The 19,675-nt window shown below is 30.6% G+C and overlaps 1 protein-coding gene across 2 annotated transcripts; it reads left to right on the forward strand.

Moving 5' to 3' along the window:
- The first annotated feature begins 4,451 nt into the window (after nucleotides 1–4,451).
- On the forward strand, nucleotides 4,452–6,794 carry LOC109016520 (PLASMODESMATA CALLOSE-BINDING PROTEIN 3-like). 2 transcript variants are annotated; one of them, XM_035686684.1, is made up of 4 exons: nucleotides 4,460–4,783; nucleotides 5,215–5,454; nucleotides 5,564–5,600; nucleotides 6,130–6,794. In XM_035686684.1, exons 1-4 carry the CDS (start codon nucleotides 4,732–4,734, stop codon nucleotides 6,446–6,448), a joined length of 648 nt encoding a protein of 215 aa, XP_035542577.1. In that variant the 5' UTR covers nucleotides 4,460–4,731; the 3' UTR covers nucleotides 6,449–6,794. The 2 variants fall into 2 exon arrangements, with proteins under 2 accessions (XP_035542576.1, XP_035542577.1); XM_035686683.1 differs by having other exon boundaries at nucleotides 4,452–4,783; nucleotides 5,215–5,600; nucleotides 6,130–6,731.
- The last annotated feature ends 12,881 nt before the right edge of the window (nucleotides 6,795–19,675 follow it).

Below are 19,675 nucleotides of genomic sequence, written 5' to 3' on the forward strand. Positions count from 1 at the left end.
GTTCTGCTAGTTAAGTCTATAAATATTTTTGTCTCAGGTATTGGGGTGTCTTTCGGGAGGGTCATAGTTCTTTATTTGTTTCCCACGGCTTTTCCTCAACCTTGTGATGATGAATAAATATGAAGGAGGTCTGACCTCCATTGTTTAAAAAAAAAAAGGAGTGAGAGACTTGTGGATTCTGCAAGTTGTGCCTTTGGAATATAGGCCAATGTTCCATCAGACAAAGTTCTAGGCTTGAAAATATTGGCACTTTCTTCATGGGATGTGGGGTGGATTGTGGTGTAGGTGTAGGAGCTGAAGAGCTGGGTGCCGAGGAAGATTTTGTTGAAGATGCAGGTTCTAGTGTGGTAACAGGAAGATTCAAGCCTTCATCATTGGCAGTAGATGGAATATTCTATGGAGAGGAAGGTATAAGGCGAATAGTGGATGGCAAGCCTGTACCTGCAGAGAAATGTGGCTAAGGGGCAGGTGAACCTGTGAAAGAGTGATTAGCAAATGGAAAAATGACTCATTGAACATACATTTAGAGAGATATACATGCGGTCGTGCATATGTCTAAGCATTTATAACCTTTATGATGTTCACGATAAACAAGGAAAACACATAAGTTGGAATGATAATCTAGTTTATGACAATTATAGGGTTGAAGATGTGGCCAACAAGCACACCCAAAAGTTCGAAGAAATGAGTAGTCAGGCTATTGCTTGTAGAGAAGTTCAAGATGAGTTTTATTTTTAATAACAGGTGATAACAACCTATTGATAAGATAAACAACAGTAGTAAAAGAGGCATCCCAATATTTCTTTGGTAGGGAAGAAGCAGCAAGAAGAGTTTGACCAGTCTCAATTATATGACGGTGTTTATGCTCAATAGATCCATTTTGTTGATGTGTGTGAGGGCAAGTAAGTCTATGAGCAATGCCATAGGATTGAAGTAAAGAATGAAGTTTTCGAAATTCACCACCCCAATCCGATTGTATGGATCTAATAGGATGTTCAAAAAAATTTCTACTTGAGTTTGGAATTGCAGAAAAATAGAAGTAACAACTGATTTATAAGACATAGGAAATAACCAAACATATTTAGAGAAGTCATCCATAATACTTAAATAATATAAATTGCCATGACTTGAGATTTGAGGGGAAGGACCCCATACATCCATAAACAAAAGATGTAATGGTGCTGTTGAAATAGAAGGAGATAAGTAAAATGGCAAATGATGGCTATTTTCAAGTTGACAAGAGGAGCAAACTCAATTAGCTTTAATGGATGTAGTAGACATATTATTTTGAGATAAAACTTGACGAATAATGCGAAGTGATGGATGACAAAGGAGTGAGTGCCACTGTTCAACAAGAATTTGAGAGGTGAAAAAAGCAGCTAGACGTGATGATGGCTTGTGCAAGTTGCGAAGTGGGTAGAGACCTTGATCACTCTGGCCTTGGAGAAGGATGGCTCTCGATGATCGATCCTTGACACAGAAAAATGATGGATGAAATTCAAAATAAACATCATTATCTTTTGTGAATTGATAAATAGATAATAAGTTCTTTTTTATGTGTAGAATGTGAAGAACTTGATTAAGGAAAAAGGATTTAGAGGCAGAAAATATTATGGATTTGTCGAGATGATGAATTTTCAAACCTTTGTCATTACCAACCAGAACCTGATCTTGTCTAGAGTAGTCCTTAGTGTGAATGTTGAGGTTTTGGAGATTTGAGTTTATGTGATGAGTGGTTGAGTAGTAGTATGATAGGCCTGTGGAGTAGATGGTGTTTGAAAATCTTGATCAGATCTATGCCAACATTTGGTGGTAGTGTGTCCTACTTTTTGACAGATTTGGCAAAATGGACGAGTTGTAGTAGAGCCAGAAGAAAAGGAATTTGAGTTTCAATAACTACGCCCACGACCCCTACCACCTCGATTGCCAAATGAACCACCACGAGATTGGTGATTGGGTGAGGTTCGACCACGACCTGAATTGTTAAGAGTTTCAAGTAACAAAATTAGCAGAAGGAAGGTTTACCTTCGTGATAGCAACAAGTTGTTCCAAGCACATTTCATGATGCCTCAGATGACCAAAAAACTCATCAATGGCCATTGGTTCAAGTCGGGTGTTGACTGATGTAATGAGGGATTCATACTCCGTATGAAGAGTGTTCATTACTCGAGCACAGGAGGTGGTGGAGAACATGCATTCCAACGTAGACCAAACATCACGAGAGGCTTCAAGGCCCGCAATATAATTTAGAATTGGTTCAAATAAAGAGGAAATAAGGGTGCTTAGAATAAGTTCATCTTGTTCAAACCAGAAGTCATAGTCGGGATTGGGTTGAGGGAGAACAATTGGAGAAGGGGAGTAATAAGACTAGGAGGGGCTGAGATGTTACCATCAACAAAGCCAAAAAGTTTATAACCACGCAGCTAAGGTAGGAGTTGTGCTCTCCAAGATAAATAATTATCTCTATTTAGTTTAAGGGTGATATGGTGGGTGGGATTGATAGGAGAGGAAAGCCAAGACATGGTGGAAGGAGTAGTAGATGTGGTTGAACTATGTGTGGACATAATTAAAAAGGAGGATCGATCTGGCTTGATACCATACCATGATAGAATTCTGAAAAATGATAGAATTCTGAAAAAACTTCTCACTAAAATCTGTGGGAGCTTGATATATTTATAGATAATTACAACGTGTTTGTTACAATAAATATAATTAAAAAACATGCTAACTATTCTTATATTTATCCTTTAGTTTTGAATTCATAATACAGTCACTTTGAATTTGATCTGCAAGTGCTTTATCTTTAGGAGAGCTTGACCGAGTCTTGGAGTGATCCGTTTCTGCACACGAGTTATCTGCTGGATTGCTTGGCCGAGTGTTGTGTTGATTTGTTTCAGCTTCAATAATGTGGATTATATTTGAGTAAGAGAAAAGCTTTAACCACAATCAGATTTCATAAAAATAAATTCATAAACTGATATATTTTAATACACTACGTTAAATTATAAAATTATTTTTATTATAAAATTAATCTAATATATTATATAAATTCATGTCAATTTATAAATTTATTTTTATCAAAAATCTTTATAAACACTTCTCTTTGAGTAAACTACAAGCAGGAGTTTGCTGAATGGTAGGGCCTAGAGACAGAGAGACCTTTTGTATTGTGCATAAGCAGAGCATTAAAGCAAAAGTGCCACAGTAATCAACCCATGCTTACATGATTAATTCGCATAATCTCACATGATTCCAAAATTAATTCGCATAATCTCATATGATTCCAGCATGTCTTGGAGCAGTAATGTAATTTGGCACTTTTTATTATCTTTTCCTAGAATTTCATAAAACTATTGGCGCCACCGACCAGACCAACACATGTCCCATGCAGGTAGGCCGCATGGGTGTGACTGTGGTCCATTTATTCCGGTTAAGGAATTTCAAGGTCCGAATCAAACACTTCAGACGTCGGAGACATCAAACGTAGTGGGATAGAGATATTTGGGACAATATTAGATATTGTATGTTTGTGTTTATACAAGCAAGTATTTTTTTAAAAAAAAAAAAAGAGAGAGAAAAATGGGAGAAATGAGTTTTTCTTTTATAAATAGAATGAACTAACAATAATTTTTAACTAACACAAAAAACCAAATTGAACTAACAATAATTTTGAGGACGCTATAGCCGCTTCTATAAAAAAAGTATTCTTATCGATCACTATTTATTATTCAATATCTCATATTTTATAAAAAATACATCTACACCTTATAAAAAATATCCACACATCCTATAAAAAAAATTATAGATGTAGGGTGTAAAAGTAAATAGTGACCAATATATAAAATTTTTCTGCTCATATATCTTATTTTAAGTTTTATTCAAGAAAAATAATTTATACCTATATAAATTTCATGCATATCGTTTAAGAAAAATAAGATTCATGTTTTTTTTAAATGATTATTATTTTTTTAAAACCTCATTTAAGTAATGAAAATATTTTATCTTATCTCATATCTTTTTATTATTATAAATTTTTTAAATTTATACACAAATTATAATAAATAATTTAATTTTTTTAATTTTAAAATAATAATAATATTAAATAAATAAATTTTATTTATTTTTTATATTAATTTATCTCATCTCAATTTACTATTTAAATTAGACGTTTTGATCGAAATTTGCACGCGCCCCGCCCCAAGCTGAAGTCGGCACCAACGGGAACCAGGTTGGGTTAAGTTTTGATAACCGGAAGAGTTTAGGACCGTTAGAAACTGGGCGAACTAGTAAGTACACCAACAGTCCAAATACGCGACAAAGCTCCAGCTTGCTCGGTTTCCCAAAACACCATCCCACGTTCACGTCACAATAATATAATATAATTCCATAATGCTAAATTATATTAAATCATACTCCCCGCTTAATATCTATAGGGGTAAAAATAAACACAAAGTGGGAACACAGGAATTGTGAAAATCACGAAAAGAGGCGCCCAGCCAAACATTATCGATATAGACACTTTCCCCTCCACTACCCACCGCCACCCATCTCTCTCTTTCTCAAGAAATCTCTCCTGCTTCCAACATCATCATCTCTCTCTCTCTCTCTCTTTCTCTCTCTTCCTCAGTCGGACACACTTTCGCCCCCCTTGATTTGAAGCTCAACCAACGCCCCTAACAGGATACTAAATCTTCTCATATAATTTGCTTTCTGCAATCTTTCATCTCATTCATGGCTGTTTTAGCATATCTGGTGCTTTTTTTGGCTCTCACTGGTCATTCAAGTAAGCTCTCCCACCTCCTTTTGTATTTATTTTTTCTCCTTCTTCAACCTTAGATGTAAAGGTTTAGGATCAGTATGAGTAATGGTTTCTGGGATGGGTTCGCTTCCTGTTTTTTGTTGCTTTTACCCTGTTTTTCTCTCTGTTTTTCCTCGTGGAGCGAAATGGAGACAAGTTTTTTTTTTTTTTTATCCTTCGATCTCTAGGAGCGTGTTATTTCTTTTGTTTTTCTAAATGGCAAACATTTTTCTCTACACATATGGCCAAGATTTGAGCTGGAGATCAGTGACTCTCTGTATATATATATTTTTTTATCAATTTCTGGACCAGTATTTCCTGATTCCGTTCTGGAAAGCTGGACTGTAAACTAACTGATCTTTTTTTCTTTTATTTTCTCTCTCTTATATACTGATGTGCACGTTCTCCCCCCGTAGGTGCTACTTATTGCATGTGCAAAGATGGGATGAATCAACAAGACCTTCAAAAGGCGTTGGATTATGCTTGTGGAGCTGGAGCTGACTGTACTCCGATCCTTCAAAGCGGTGCCTGTTACCAACCTAACACCGTAAAGAATCACTGCGACTGGGCTGTGAACAGCTATTTCCAAAAGAAGGGTCAAGCTCAAGGGAGCTGTGATTTCTCAGGCACTGCCACCACTTCTATGACTGCCCCAAGTAAGTCCCCTTGTGCGCGCACCAAACCCCCCCAACCCGCAATCCTTTGTTTGATTAATTTTTTTTTACTAATTCTGGATCCTCATTTCTTTTTTCGGGTGATTCACAGCTGCGTCTTCTACCTGTGTTTTTCCTTCAAGTTCCAGGTATGGATCTTAGTCCTTTACGTCCAGTCTTGAATCTATCTACTTAAATGTGTTGGATCATTTCCTCATAGGAGGAATACTTTTTAGCTATTTCCTATAAATGAAAATTATTTGCATTGTTTGCGGACTGAAGAATCTGGTTTAAAGCTTGGATTCCCTTTCTTTCCTTTTCTTTTCCATGTAGGGGACCTCCTTTCCATTACCCGTGAACATTTTTTTTCCTCCATTATTGTAGGTGTAGATTCTTCGTACTGATGAACTCTGCTGTCAAGAAATCTTATACTCTGCTCTCTGTTCTGTGATTTTTTGTTTGTTAGAATATAATTTAAAAAAATTAAACTTTCCTTAATATATTCTTCAAAGTTTTGGAATTGCTATCATAATGAGGACTTGAATTCGAATCCTACTCTGTTCTTTTTTATTGTGGCTGTTTACAGAGATCTCGTTGGTTGTTCTGAACTGGGTTTTGGTTCCATAAGCAGTGGCTGCTAGTATGATACTAATATTTTTGTTGCTCTCTTCTATTCAGCCAAGTAGGAACAAACAGTACAACGACGCCATCAACAACTCCGACAACCACAACTCCAACTCCAAGCACAAGCACGACGCCCACAACCACAACTCCCTCGACCACCACACCCACAACCCCCTCGACCACCACACCCACAACTCCTACGACCACAGGCTTCACCCCTCCCACGGTCTACGGCGCAGGAATCAGCCCCACAGGGAGTGGCACCACGAGCTACAATGACAGTGAAGCCGTGCCTCTCAACAGAGGCATTGCCCTTTTCATCTTCTCGCTTGCACTGACGTTCTGCTCAGTATTGCTGGGTGGCTGGAGGTGAAAAAGAGAAGTCACGGGAGGGCATGATCTGTGGATTAGATTTGTTCACAGCAGCAGGCGAGATGAGATTGATGATGAAGTGGGTCCTCCTCCTCTCCTATGTCAAAAAAGCTGGGGAATTTGATTCCTTTTTCTGCCGTTGAGGGTGTAGAAGTGCAGAACCTGATCTCTTCTTTTCACATTTGCCTTTTTGTATCTAGAAAGTTGTAGTATTTAAAAAAAAAAAATTATTGGAACTTTATTTTACCCCGGGGGAATCTTTGGATCTACCTAGTTAATTTCTCTTAGCATGTTGAATGACTGTGCAGGTTAATTAATTAAAGTTATAGTCTAATTTAGCGGATTCATTATTGGAAAAATAATTTTTTAGCATACTAAATTAGATTTATTTTTTATTTTTAAAAAAATATATAAAATTTGCTCAATTTAAAGTTATAAATATTATTTTTCAATTAATTTTGAGCAATTTCGGATCACTCAAGTTGATCAAGTTGATCATAAGTTATAGATAAATGATACTTGCAGTCGTGAGCGTGTAAGTGTCGTGTAGTCATTATGAAAAAAATAAAAAAAATATAAAATTTATATGAAAAGAAATTAATTTTTTAATAGTAGATTTTATTCTTTTTTAAAATGGTTATATATCATTTACGCATTTTAAAATTGTATGTAGCATTACTCGTGAATGTGAGTATGGTACATAATATTTGGCAACAAAAAATTCTATTAATTAATCACTATTTATTATTACACATTTTATAAAAAAATACTTCTATATTTTATTTATTATTTACTATTTATTATTTCAGATTTTATGAAAAATATTTTTATATTTTATTATAAAAATAAAATATTGAAGTGAATAATAATTAATGAGTAGCTCATTTGGCAATTGGCGTGACGATGGTTTTAGTAGGGTGGGGGCTGGAAAAGAGATCTGCCATCTGATGCCGTCCCATTCATTTTGATGTAAATATATATAGTTGGACAAGTGTGACTGTGAGGCCCATCCCATAATAATTGAGTTTTGACATTGCACGCCCATCCAACAAATCTTTGGATGTGCTTGAGAGCAACCTTTGACCAGTGACCACCAACGCATATATTGTTGGTTACATTCTAAAAATCTGTGATAAAAATATGTTAGAAAGTGTTAGATTAACGTATTATATTAAGTCTTATCAGTTTATAAATTTATTTTTATAAAATTTTTTTATGTTTAATATTTTTCTCAAGTTAAATTCTTAGAACATTCTTAATGAGTTATGTAAAACTTATATTTTTGTAAAATTTGAAGGAAATAGCTCAATATAATGGATGAGCAATGCTACATACAGTTGTGGAATGTGCAAACGTCGTGCAGTCGTTTTGAAAAAGAGTGAGATCTACTATTAAAAAATTAATTTCTTTTCATATGGATCTCATATTTATTCATTTTTTTTAAAATGACTGCACGACGCTTGCACACTCACAACTGCAAGTATCATTTCTCATAATGGATTATGTATTTTAAAACTAATATCCACTTTACAACAGTACCATCTCTATATCTATGGAATACTGTTCATACTTGTATAAATATTTAATTTATTTCTCTTTTTACTTTTTACTTTACTTGAAATGAATAAAATATATTAAAAAGTATAATATTTAAATGATATAAAAAAAAATAGATAAGATAATGTATATTATATTGTAAAATTCAATATGTAAAATAGAAAAAATAGATTTTAGTGATGTATTTTAAAAAATAAGATGAAGAATCCATTGAGAATACTCATTCTATGATATTTTAACTTTATTTTAATATATCGAATTAGGGTTATGATTGTAGCATTTCTCAACAACCATATATATATATATATGCTATTTGAGGGATAGGATACCTAAACCCCCACAACATTATAGAGAAAAACAGGCTAATTTTCAGTCAACCTTTTTCTGATTATCAAAATATAGGAAGTTGTTCTGTTCTGTATTTATACAGCTATTGTGTTGTCCAATGAACTCATTCTAACATTATGTATGGCCTCAAACCAAGACAAATCAGCCCAGCTAAAAGGAACTCAACTAATTAGGCTTACAACCGTATGCACAAGCAACAACAAATCGACAATGATCAAATTGATGTTCAATACCTTTTCCATATTGGGCTGGCTACTTGCGAAAGCATTAGTAACACAGTTTCTCGCAGATAAGTTAGAAGAATACGAAAAAAAAAAAAAAAATTCAGATTCACAGTAAGATGAGATAGTTTTAAATAAAAGTTAAAAGTTAAATAAAATATTGTTAAAATATTATTTTTTAATATTATTATTATTTTAAAATTTGAAAATTTTAAATTGTTTATTATATTTTTTGTAAAAATTTGATAAAGTTGTAATGATAAAATGAGATGAGATGTAATATTTTCTCTATCCAAACACTTTCATTAGAAGCTAAAGTAAACTTACAAACTGATGTAGTTTTATGTGATATATTTATATTTAATTTGTAATAAGCCTCATTTATTTTTGCATATGAGATAAGATGAGTTGAGAATAAAATTAAAAACTAAATAAAATATTGTTAGAATATATTTTTTTAATATTATTTTTATTTTGAATTTGAAAAAGTTGAACTGTTTATTTTATTTTGTATGAAAATTTAGAAAAATTATAATGATTAGATTAAATGAGATAATATGAGTTAAGATGAATTGTGAAAACAAATAAAACCTAAATTTAATTTTACAATCTAACATATCATATGAAGCACCTTAATTTAAGGTTCACAAAAAAATCCCTAATCATAAAATCACCTCCTAATCATGTGTACCAACTACCATGCGTACCGTCACGCTAAAATAACTGTTTTAACACCGTATTCATTTCCTATATTGTACTACACCGTAGCTCGTTCTCTCACCCCTTTTTAAATGAAGGGTAATAATACCCTTACGACTACAACTTGTTTACCATCCAAGCCTACGTGGCTTAATTTTTTTTTTTTTGCTCTGCTTTCTACCTTCTATCGAGATTTGAACCTTCTGTCAAAGCTTCGATTACAAGCCTAAGAATATTGGCATTAGCTTCATCGAAGCTATCTCTAAAATTTGATGAAAAGTATATAATTTTCATAAATTCAAAACTTCTCTAACTATTTAGAGTAATGGTATTGGATTAGTCAAATACATTTTCATCTTCAAATTTAGCAAATGTCATCCATATATGCTTCACATTGAATTAACTAACTTGTTTTCATCCAAACTATAAGTTACAGTAAATCCATTATTCTTTTCAAATATGAAAAGAACTATGACAAGTCTAAAAGTATATTTTGAGATTTTTATATTATATATATGAGATTTTTATTCATATGAGATTTTACCATCTATATAAATATGAGATTATTATATTATATATTGTTAGATTGTGAAAATAAACATGAATGTGATTTGTTGGAGGTTATTGAAGATTATGAAAATAAAATATATTTTATCATTAAAAAATATAAATAATAAATAATAATAATATTTTATCATTATAGAGAGTGTGATGACTAATTCAACGTAGACTTCAAGTTTTGAATGATTAGCTAAAGATGAAAAAGTTACATATTAGTCAAAATATGAAGAATAGGATGACCAATCCAATGCTAATGCTCTAATCCCACATTGAGTTAGCCATTGGATAAGTCAAAATAATAATATAACAATTTTTTTAATAATAATATTTTTAATTTTTTTTTTCATATTTTACAATTACACTAACCATATGTTAATTAATAATTTAATTTGATACTTAAATTATTGTTTCCCAACAAATTTTTTTCCTCAACCTAATTAATCCTGATTAATACTTAAACCGCGGTGGCATTAATCTGAAATATATCTAATAACACCAATCGTGGTGGCATTAATCTAAACTACTTAAACCGTGTGTTTCCTACCTTCACATCCACCCAAGTACACAAGATTCCTTACTCAAAATCCATCTAATAACACCAACCCGTGTGTGTTTCCTTACTTCACATCATTATCCAGATTAGGTGTCTTAGCATCATTATATTTCCACAAATCACAAACTGGAAATAACAAGGAGTCTAACCACAATTATGAAATCCTAAATTACCATGAGCCATCACAAATAAAGCCATATAAAACCACAAAACAGAGCCATCCATGAGGTAAAATCACACTAATGAAATAACAAGCAATCTAACTAACCATAAGCCATCATAAAACCACCACAAATATGAAATCAAACCATGAGCCATCACAAAACCACAACAAAATCTCAACTCAATCTGGAAAAATGCACCTCAGCCCACAAAAATTTGAAATCAAAACAATTTCTAACTTAACAAATCAGATCAAGTATTTACACAAAAAGTGCACATCAGCCCACGAAATTATTTACAAACTTAGTTACACATGTTTAGAAGCAACTACTAAGTTACACATGTTTAGAAGCAGCCCAAAGCAGCAACCTTGATGCATATGAAATAGAAGTGACCAAGCTAAAGCAACAAGGTGACCAAGCAACAAGCCAAAGAAAAAGGAGGTTGCTGCATATCAAAGAGAAGTGACCAAGCTGCATATCAGTAGCCAACAAAGCAGCAACCTCCCTTACCTTGTGTTTAAGCTATAGATCAGTGCAAAATAAATGCACGTGTTTAAGTTGGACTTATCTTTTGGCCACCACGAATAGAAGCAACCCAATGGAAAATAGAAGCAATCCAGTGAAGGAATCTAAGGACCATGGCTAAACATAGAGGCCTCCTTATTGGAGTAAAACATCAACAAGAGAATGGACCAAACAATTGAACAAGAAATGCCCAGAAAATGAACCAACCAAATATTAACATAAGACACCAAAAGACACCAAATTAACCTTACCTTCAGCTCAATCAATTGCAAAAGACACCAAATTTAATCAACATAATCTCCAAATTTAAACAGTCAGTATCTAGCATTAATAAAACCAGACCCAACAACTATTAAATCTCTAAATTTAATCAACACAATCTCAGTATAAACAACTAGCATTAATAAAACCATACCCAACAACTACTAAATCTCCACCTAAAACCTTCTTCGTTTGGTTTTTAAATTCATCTCAACTCATCTCAACTCATCATTACAACTTTTTCAAATTTCAATACAAAATATAATAAATAATTCAACTTTTTCAAATCTCAAAATAATAATATTATTAAAAAATAATATTCTAACAATATTTTATCATCTCAACTCAACTCAACTCAACTCACTTCAACATCTAAACACTACCTAAATTTCCATAAACCCAATACAGTAAAAAAATCTCAACAAAATATCATTTCCAACTGCCATACATTGAAAGAGGGTCCTAATGTTATTATGCAATGTATTAATTTTGGAACTACCCAGGTGAATGATTACAAAGAGGGCCCTGTTAGTTTCATTATTTTACAGTTTAGGGTATGCTCTACGCACAATTACTTCATGGTCACCTAGCTAAGTTTTCATGAAAACAAAAAAGGAAAAATAGAGTCGAAAATGCAGGATAAAATAAAAGCTTTACCAGTGACAACAAGATTAAATCAAACAACACAAACCAATTATTGCTCATAACTAAAACAAGATTTAGATAATCAGAAAAGGTTGACTGAAAATTAGTCCATTTCTCTCTCTAATGTTATGGAGGTTTAGCTATCCTATCCCTCAAATAACATATATATGGTTGTTGAGAAGTGCTACAATCATAACCATAACTCCAGATGTTAGAATATCATAGCATGTTAGAATTTAACATGAGAAATGTTTTCGATACAAAAAGATCACATAAAAATAAATTTATAAACTGACATAACTTGATAATATATATTAGATATAAAATTATGTTAGTCTATAAATTTATTTTTATGAGATTTTTTTATAATTATAATACTTCTCTTTAAACATTTGTTGTTTGTGAGGATTTGAAATTTCTTTTGTTCACAAATACATCTTTTATTAAAAGCATTGTGTCGGGTTATAAAATTCTTTTTAACTGTAAAAAAAAACCGAACATATTACATCTACTGCACTAATTTATAAATTTTTACTTTTTGTTAATTCTTACGCGTAAATTTAAGATATATTTATACGTTAAAGAGTTGAATTGAAATAATAAAATATTATTAAAATATTATTTTTTAATATTATTATTATTTAAAAATTTAAAAAAATTAAATTATTTATTATATTTTATATTAAAATTTAAAAAAATTATAATAATAAATTAAGATGAATTAGATTACCTTTGATACTTTCTTGCATATTTTTATCACAGATTTTTAGAATGTATGCGTCGGTGGTCACTGGTCAAAAGTTGCTATCAAGCACATCCAAAGATTTGCGTTGATAGGCGTGCAATGTCAAAACTCAATTATTATGGGATGGGCCTCACAGTCACACTTGTCCAACTATATATATTTACATCAAAATGAAGAATAATGCTACTCTTACCATTCTCGGTCCCGCTTTTGGTCTCGCTCAGTGTAAAATTATTTTTTTAATATATTTTTTTTTATTTAATGATTAAGTAAGTGTTTTTTAATGATATTATAATTTTTTTTATTTTTTTTAAAAATATTTTATAATGTTAAAAAATACATATATAAAAAAGTAAAATAAAAAAACACTACATTTTACACTGAGCGGGACCTAGAGCGGGAGAGGGAGCGGGGGCTGTAGCAGGACTCCAAAATGAATGGGACGGCATCAGATGGCAGATCTCTTTTCCAGGCCCCACCCTACTAAAACTTGGGTGATGCTACAGTCCCGCTGGACTTCTGCTGAGAGCTACCATTGAGGTATAATATTATTTTTTATATATTTTATTTAAATAATTTTTTATATAAATTTTTTAATATTTTAAAATATTTTTATAAAATAAAATAAATTTAAAATATTATTAAAAATTATTTTTTTAATTATAAAATAAAAAAATATATTAAAAAATCCCTTAGTAATCATGAAGTAAAATAAAAAATTAAAAAAAATTTTTTAATTTTTTATTTTACTTCATGATTAAGAAAGTATTTTTTAATAATATTATGATTTTTTTTTTAAAAAATTTTGAAATGGTCATTCTACAGTCTCGCTAGGAGCTCCCGTTGAGCTTAGTATATACTTTTTTATGTGTATTTTTTTAATTTATTTTTTATATAAATTTTTTTTACACTTTTATATATTTTAAAAAATAAAATAAATTTAAAATATCATTAAAAAACATTTCTTTAATTAAAAAGTAAAAAAATAATTATTAAAAAATAATTCATTAATCACGAAGTAGAATAAATATTATTTTTTATTCTACTTCTGATTAAGAAAGTATTTTTAATAATATTGTAATTTTTATTTTATTTTTTAAAAATATTTAAAATTATTAAAAATATCTATATAAAAAAAAACTAAAAACAAATACATATAAAAAAATACTAGAGCCTAACAGAGACCCCAGTGGGGCATCTAGCATTTTCCCTAAAACCTAGGAGTGTACGAAAAACTTTTAATTTTAGATTAGTTCGATCTGAACCCAGTTCTCTTGATTTCAAAACTAACAGGTTAGGTTTTAATTTTATATTTTTTAAAATTAGATTAATTCATTATATTATATATTTTAAATTAATTGTTTTAATATTATATAATATTTATATATATTATATATAATAATATAAATTATAATTATATATAAGATAATTTTATTATAATTTATAACATAAAATTTTAATTTTAAATATGAAAATTTATTTGATTATATATTTTAAACATAATATATATTAATAATATTTTATGATCTAATAAATTCTCAATATATTTCTTTTGAAAAATATATAATATATTAATATATTAATTATATTTTATTTTAATTAATTAGTATATATTATTATACTAATATATTAATTATATTTTATATCATAATATTAATATTATTAAGATCGAAAAATTTGATCAAATTAGTAAAATTAGAGATATCGGTTTAAAAAAACAATTAATGCATAACCGATTTTTGAAAATTTAAAATTTGTGATTCAATCTTAAATTTTGTTCAAACCGGACGAATCGATTATCCCTACTAAAACCATCGACACGCTATTAAGGAAAATGATAAAATTATTTTCTATTTATTATTTATTTATTCTTCTTTTTATATTTGATTTTTTTTTAATTTTTAATTTTATTTAGTAGTCAAAAAGTGACTATTAATAAAATTATATTATTTTTTAATAATTAAATATGTTAAAAAGATATTTAAAAAGAGAATAAAAAATTTAAAATATAATATCTTATATGTAATAAGCGCCAATAAGCAGCTGTCGTCCATCTTTTCAGTTGAACTCACCAATAAGCGGCAGGTGTTCGTTCACTGTTTTTTCCGATTTTTTCAATTCATTTTCAATTCGACAATCGGAGCAAAAAATAATTACTTTCGCGTTGATTTACCTACAAATACACGATGGAAGAAAAAAAATTCCCAGATGAAGGAATAAGTGAAAAAAGAAAAATGACATCACTCAGATCTGAACACGATGACTTCAAGTATATGAAGACTTGTTCAGATTTATAAAAGAAAAAAAAATATTTAATGGACTTGATTAAAAAATACACCAACTGAGATTTGTATGAAGAAAAAAAATTAAGAGGAAAAAAAAATGAGCATTGAGTCGGATTTGAAGATCTGTAAGGGGAAAAAAAACCTACCCAGATCTGAATACCAAGTCTTCAAATTTATAAAGATCTATTCAAAACTATAGAACAAAAGAAATCAGAGATGGACCAACTTCAAAAAAATTTTACATCGATCGCTATCCGTATGTACAAAACACCAACAATGCACAAAAAGCAGAAAAATAAAACCATTTCCCAAAAAAAAAAAAACCCTACAGTCTAACGAAAAAGTAAAGATAAAGATATGAAGACGAAATAAATATCTTCTGTTCTAAAGAGAGATAGAAAGAGAGAGAGATGAAAGAAATGAACTGATGATAGGCAAAATGGTGAGGTTTTCTTGCTGTTGATCTGGCCGAGAGGACGAAGTAGAGTTCTGTAGTGCTACGAGCCTACGATGGAGACGAGAGAAAATAGGGCTGGGCTCCGACTCCGACGGAGTCGGAGTGCTCGTTTCCGACCTTCGACTCCGACAAGAGTCGGAGCCAAATTGGAGCTCCGACTCCGACTCCGAACTGGAGTCGGAGTCCGACTCCGACCTCCTATCGGAGCTCCGACCTCCTATAGGAGCTCCGACATAAGATCGGAGCTCGACGTGCGCTCGACTTCCGCTCGACCTGTCGCTCGAGCAGAACTCTTCCAAAGAGGTTCGCTCGACTTCCGCTCGACATGTCGCTCGAGCCAATGTTCAATACAACGTGTGCTCGACTTGCGCTTGACACCTCGCTCGAGCGCAAGTGTTCAGTAAAAAAAATTTCAGAATCGGAGCTTCTTGGAGCTCCGACTCCAACTCCGACTCCGAATAGATATTCAGAGCTAAAGAGGGCGGAGAAGAAGAGTCGAGAAGATAATGTGAGGAGAGAGGAAAGATTGAGAGAAATGAAGGAACACATAAACCTTAAGAGCGGCAAGTGAGAAGGAACAAATCAAAGAGAAGTCATACACAATTGATGAAATCAAAGGACACGATCACGCCAACACTTGCTAAAGCTCTGGAAGACAAATTTCATTTCATTTACTTTACATTTAGGGTTTCTCCTTGCAAACGGCGTCATATTGGAGTGGGAGGTGTTTTTTTTTTTTTTTTCCTTGCATCATGATGTTGAGGTATTAGGGGCGAGGTTTTAAATGTGAAAATTTCATATTTTTTTTCCGTTTACGACTTTAGATGTGAAAAATACATAGGTGTTAAAAATAATTTTAAACCTAAATTAATATATCAATTACCCATAAAATTATAATAACAAAAAAGAGTCTTCAAAAAATATACTCTATTTCTTTTATGCATTTTTTCCCTTTAATTCCTACTTTATTACCTAATCCAAAATTAATAACAACATTTGAGAACTTTTAAAATTTGTAATATATTACAATTTGTTCAAATGTTTATATATTTATTTTGGAAGTAATAAATATACGCCATATGCAATGAACTATAATTATTGATATAGATATAATGTTTTCTATTTTTTTTTTTAACTTATAGATTTGTTGCTTCTGTCGTTCATTTATTGTTCTTCAAGTTGGTTATTATCAATTTCTCTTATTCTCATTATTCTTTTAGCTACCCTCCTTAAATGATTATTGAAATGAAATGATATATTATTAAAATGATTATGTGATCTTATATAATATATTTCTTTAGAACAGACATTTTTGTTTTGTCATTTATGTTTGTCTCATGTTCGTTATTTGGCTCTATTTCCATTGATTTTTTATTTGTCCATATCTCTAGGTACGTTTTATTATTGTTTATACAAATATATGATGTTATTTATATTTTATAATATTTAATGCATTTATTTCTACGAGGCATCTTGCAAATATATGGAATTGTGACTGTTAATTAGAATTGTTCAATATTTGTACTGTCTATATTAAGATTTTTAATTGTAAATAGTTCAATATTATATTAATTACTTTGGTTTTAATATTAAGCATATTTTATTGATTGGATGATATTTATTTATGCTTTAAATATAGATAATTGTACTATTTTTTATTTTTTAGAATCTTGTTTCTGTGCTTTGTATGTTTGCATGTAAGAAAAGATAAAACAGTTTAATGATTAAAAAAAAAAATTGAACATTACATCTTATTACAAATAATTCTAAAATCTCTCTATGTATATATATCTAACATGTATTTCTTCTTATTTCAATGTTTTGTTTTAATTATTAATTCAAATTTTTTAGGGCAATAGAAAATACATTGGTTGAAAAAATAATTGCAAACAATTTTAATAGGTCAGGCACGTCAATTTCAGGCAATTCTGCTGATCCATTAATAAAAATATTTGAAATTACCGAAAGCTTGAAATCTATACAGCAATGACGGTATAATTTTATTGTTTAAAATCATATTTCCTATTTTTTATAAATAATTATCTTTTTCACACTGTTGTTTTCTTATCTTCTCTTAAAATATAGAGATTGGAGGTTGGTTGAGATGAAATGGAGATGAAGAATAGGAAATTCTGAATCGTGTTGTGGCTTTGTAACATTGCATGTTAAATCTAGAATGTTGATTGTTTGTTACGGTTCAATTTTGATTTTTCTTGTATTTTTGTAAATCTGTAGATCTGTTATTTTACTCATTACATTTGTTATTATCTCAAAACATCTAAGATTTCAAATTTAAGATCATAGCATATATGTCACAAAAAAATAAATCTTCACATCTCACATAGAAATAATATTAACATTTTAGACTTCAAACATCTAAGAATTCGACTTCAAATATCTCAGAATTCGAATTTGAATATGTCACAAAAGTAGGGGTGTAACCGGTCCGGTCCGGTCCGGTTTTGGACAAAATCTAGGACCGAACCGGTATGTACCGGTTTTGTATTTTTCAAAACCGATTACGCCCCGATTACCCTCCTAAACCGGTACTTCCGGTTTTACCGGTTTCCGGTCCGGTCCGGTCCGATTTTCCGGTTTTTTTTAAATGTAAAAAACATATAATAAAGTGTTAATTCTTATTATAAAATATTATTAAAAATTTAATATATATATTATGCTTAAAGCATATGATCAATTAAATTTTTATCTTTAAGATTAAACTTTTATTTTATAAATTATAACAACATTATCTTATATATAATTATATTAATAACATATGATCAAATAAATTACAAATGTTCATATTTAAGATTAACATTTTATGTTATTATTTATAAATTATAATATAAAATTTTTTCATATATGATATATAATTATATATATTATATATAAAAATTTAACATATAATTATATATTATATATATAAATATTTTGTATAATATATAAATTAATTTTTATATTTTTTTTTTCCAACCGGTCCGGTTCGGTCCGGTCCGGTCCCAAAAACTACGGAACCGGAACCGGACCGGAACCGGCCGGTTTTCATAAAATAGGAACCGGTTCCGGACCGGACCGGTTCAAAACCGGACCAACCGGTCCGGTTCGGTCCGGTCCGGATCGGTTTTCCGGTTTCCCGGTTTAAATTTACACCCCTACACAAAAGGTTTAAGATAATAGACATATGTGTCACAAACAAATAAATCTCCACATCTCATAAAGAAATCATATTAACATCCCAGATTTCAAACATCTAAGATTTCAGGTTTAAGACAATAGAATTCAACTTAGGATTTAGTTTGGCTACTTGATAACCATAACATAGAAATTTTAACTATAAATAGACAGATTTATGTCTATATTTTTAGAATTTTTTATTGTTTACAATACATATTATACACATAATCTGCATAATGTTTATAACTATAATACAATAACTTATAAGAACTAAGTCATAACTTTGAGATGTATACAGTCGACTTTTATAATCGTCAAGCATCCCAACCTAAGTGTCAAAACAACTGAATGGGTTTTGCTCATGGTTTTCGCCATGCCTATTCACACTAAAGTTCAACAGGTTGACTGAATGAATAGCTATATAGCCATATCATACACTTCAAAATACACTTTACATCTAAAATGTATGTGGCTATTCATTCAACCAACATGTCAAACTCTGGTGTGAATAGGCACGGCAAAGACCAGGAACAAAACACATTCAGCTACTTTGATAGCTAGGTTGGGATGCTCGACGATTATAAAAGTCGGCCGCATACATCTCAAAGTCGTGACTTGGTTCTTATAAGTCGTCGTATTATAGTTATAAACATTATGCAGATCATGTATATAATATGTATTGTAAATAATAAAAAAAAATATAAAAATATAGATATAAATATGTCCATTTATAGTTGCAAAAAGAAAAATAGAAGGAAAAAAAAGCGGTTTAAAAATAAGATGAGAAATATTATTTTTATAGGAAAAGTTCATGATGCATACACTCAAAGTTTTATGTCATGCATACATGTCCATACATTTATTTGTGTTTATTTTTATATGCCTATGATATTTGTGGTATGTTGTTTGTTTAGTTATTAAGATTTCTCAAAATCTTACTATGGTAATTTCCACTATTATTTCCCATCTAGAATGATAAAAGTTGTAACAGGATTAGAAAATCTCGATGAAAAATTGTAAAATGACAGCAACT

The sequence above is a fragment of the Juglans regia genome, chromosome 16 (assembly GCF_001411555.2).
Source record: "Juglans regia cultivar Chandler chromosome 16, Walnut 2.0, whole genome shotgun sequence".
In the NCBI taxonomy this organism is placed as follows: Eukaryota; Viridiplantae; Streptophyta; class Magnoliopsida; order Fagales; family Juglandaceae; genus Juglans; species Juglans regia.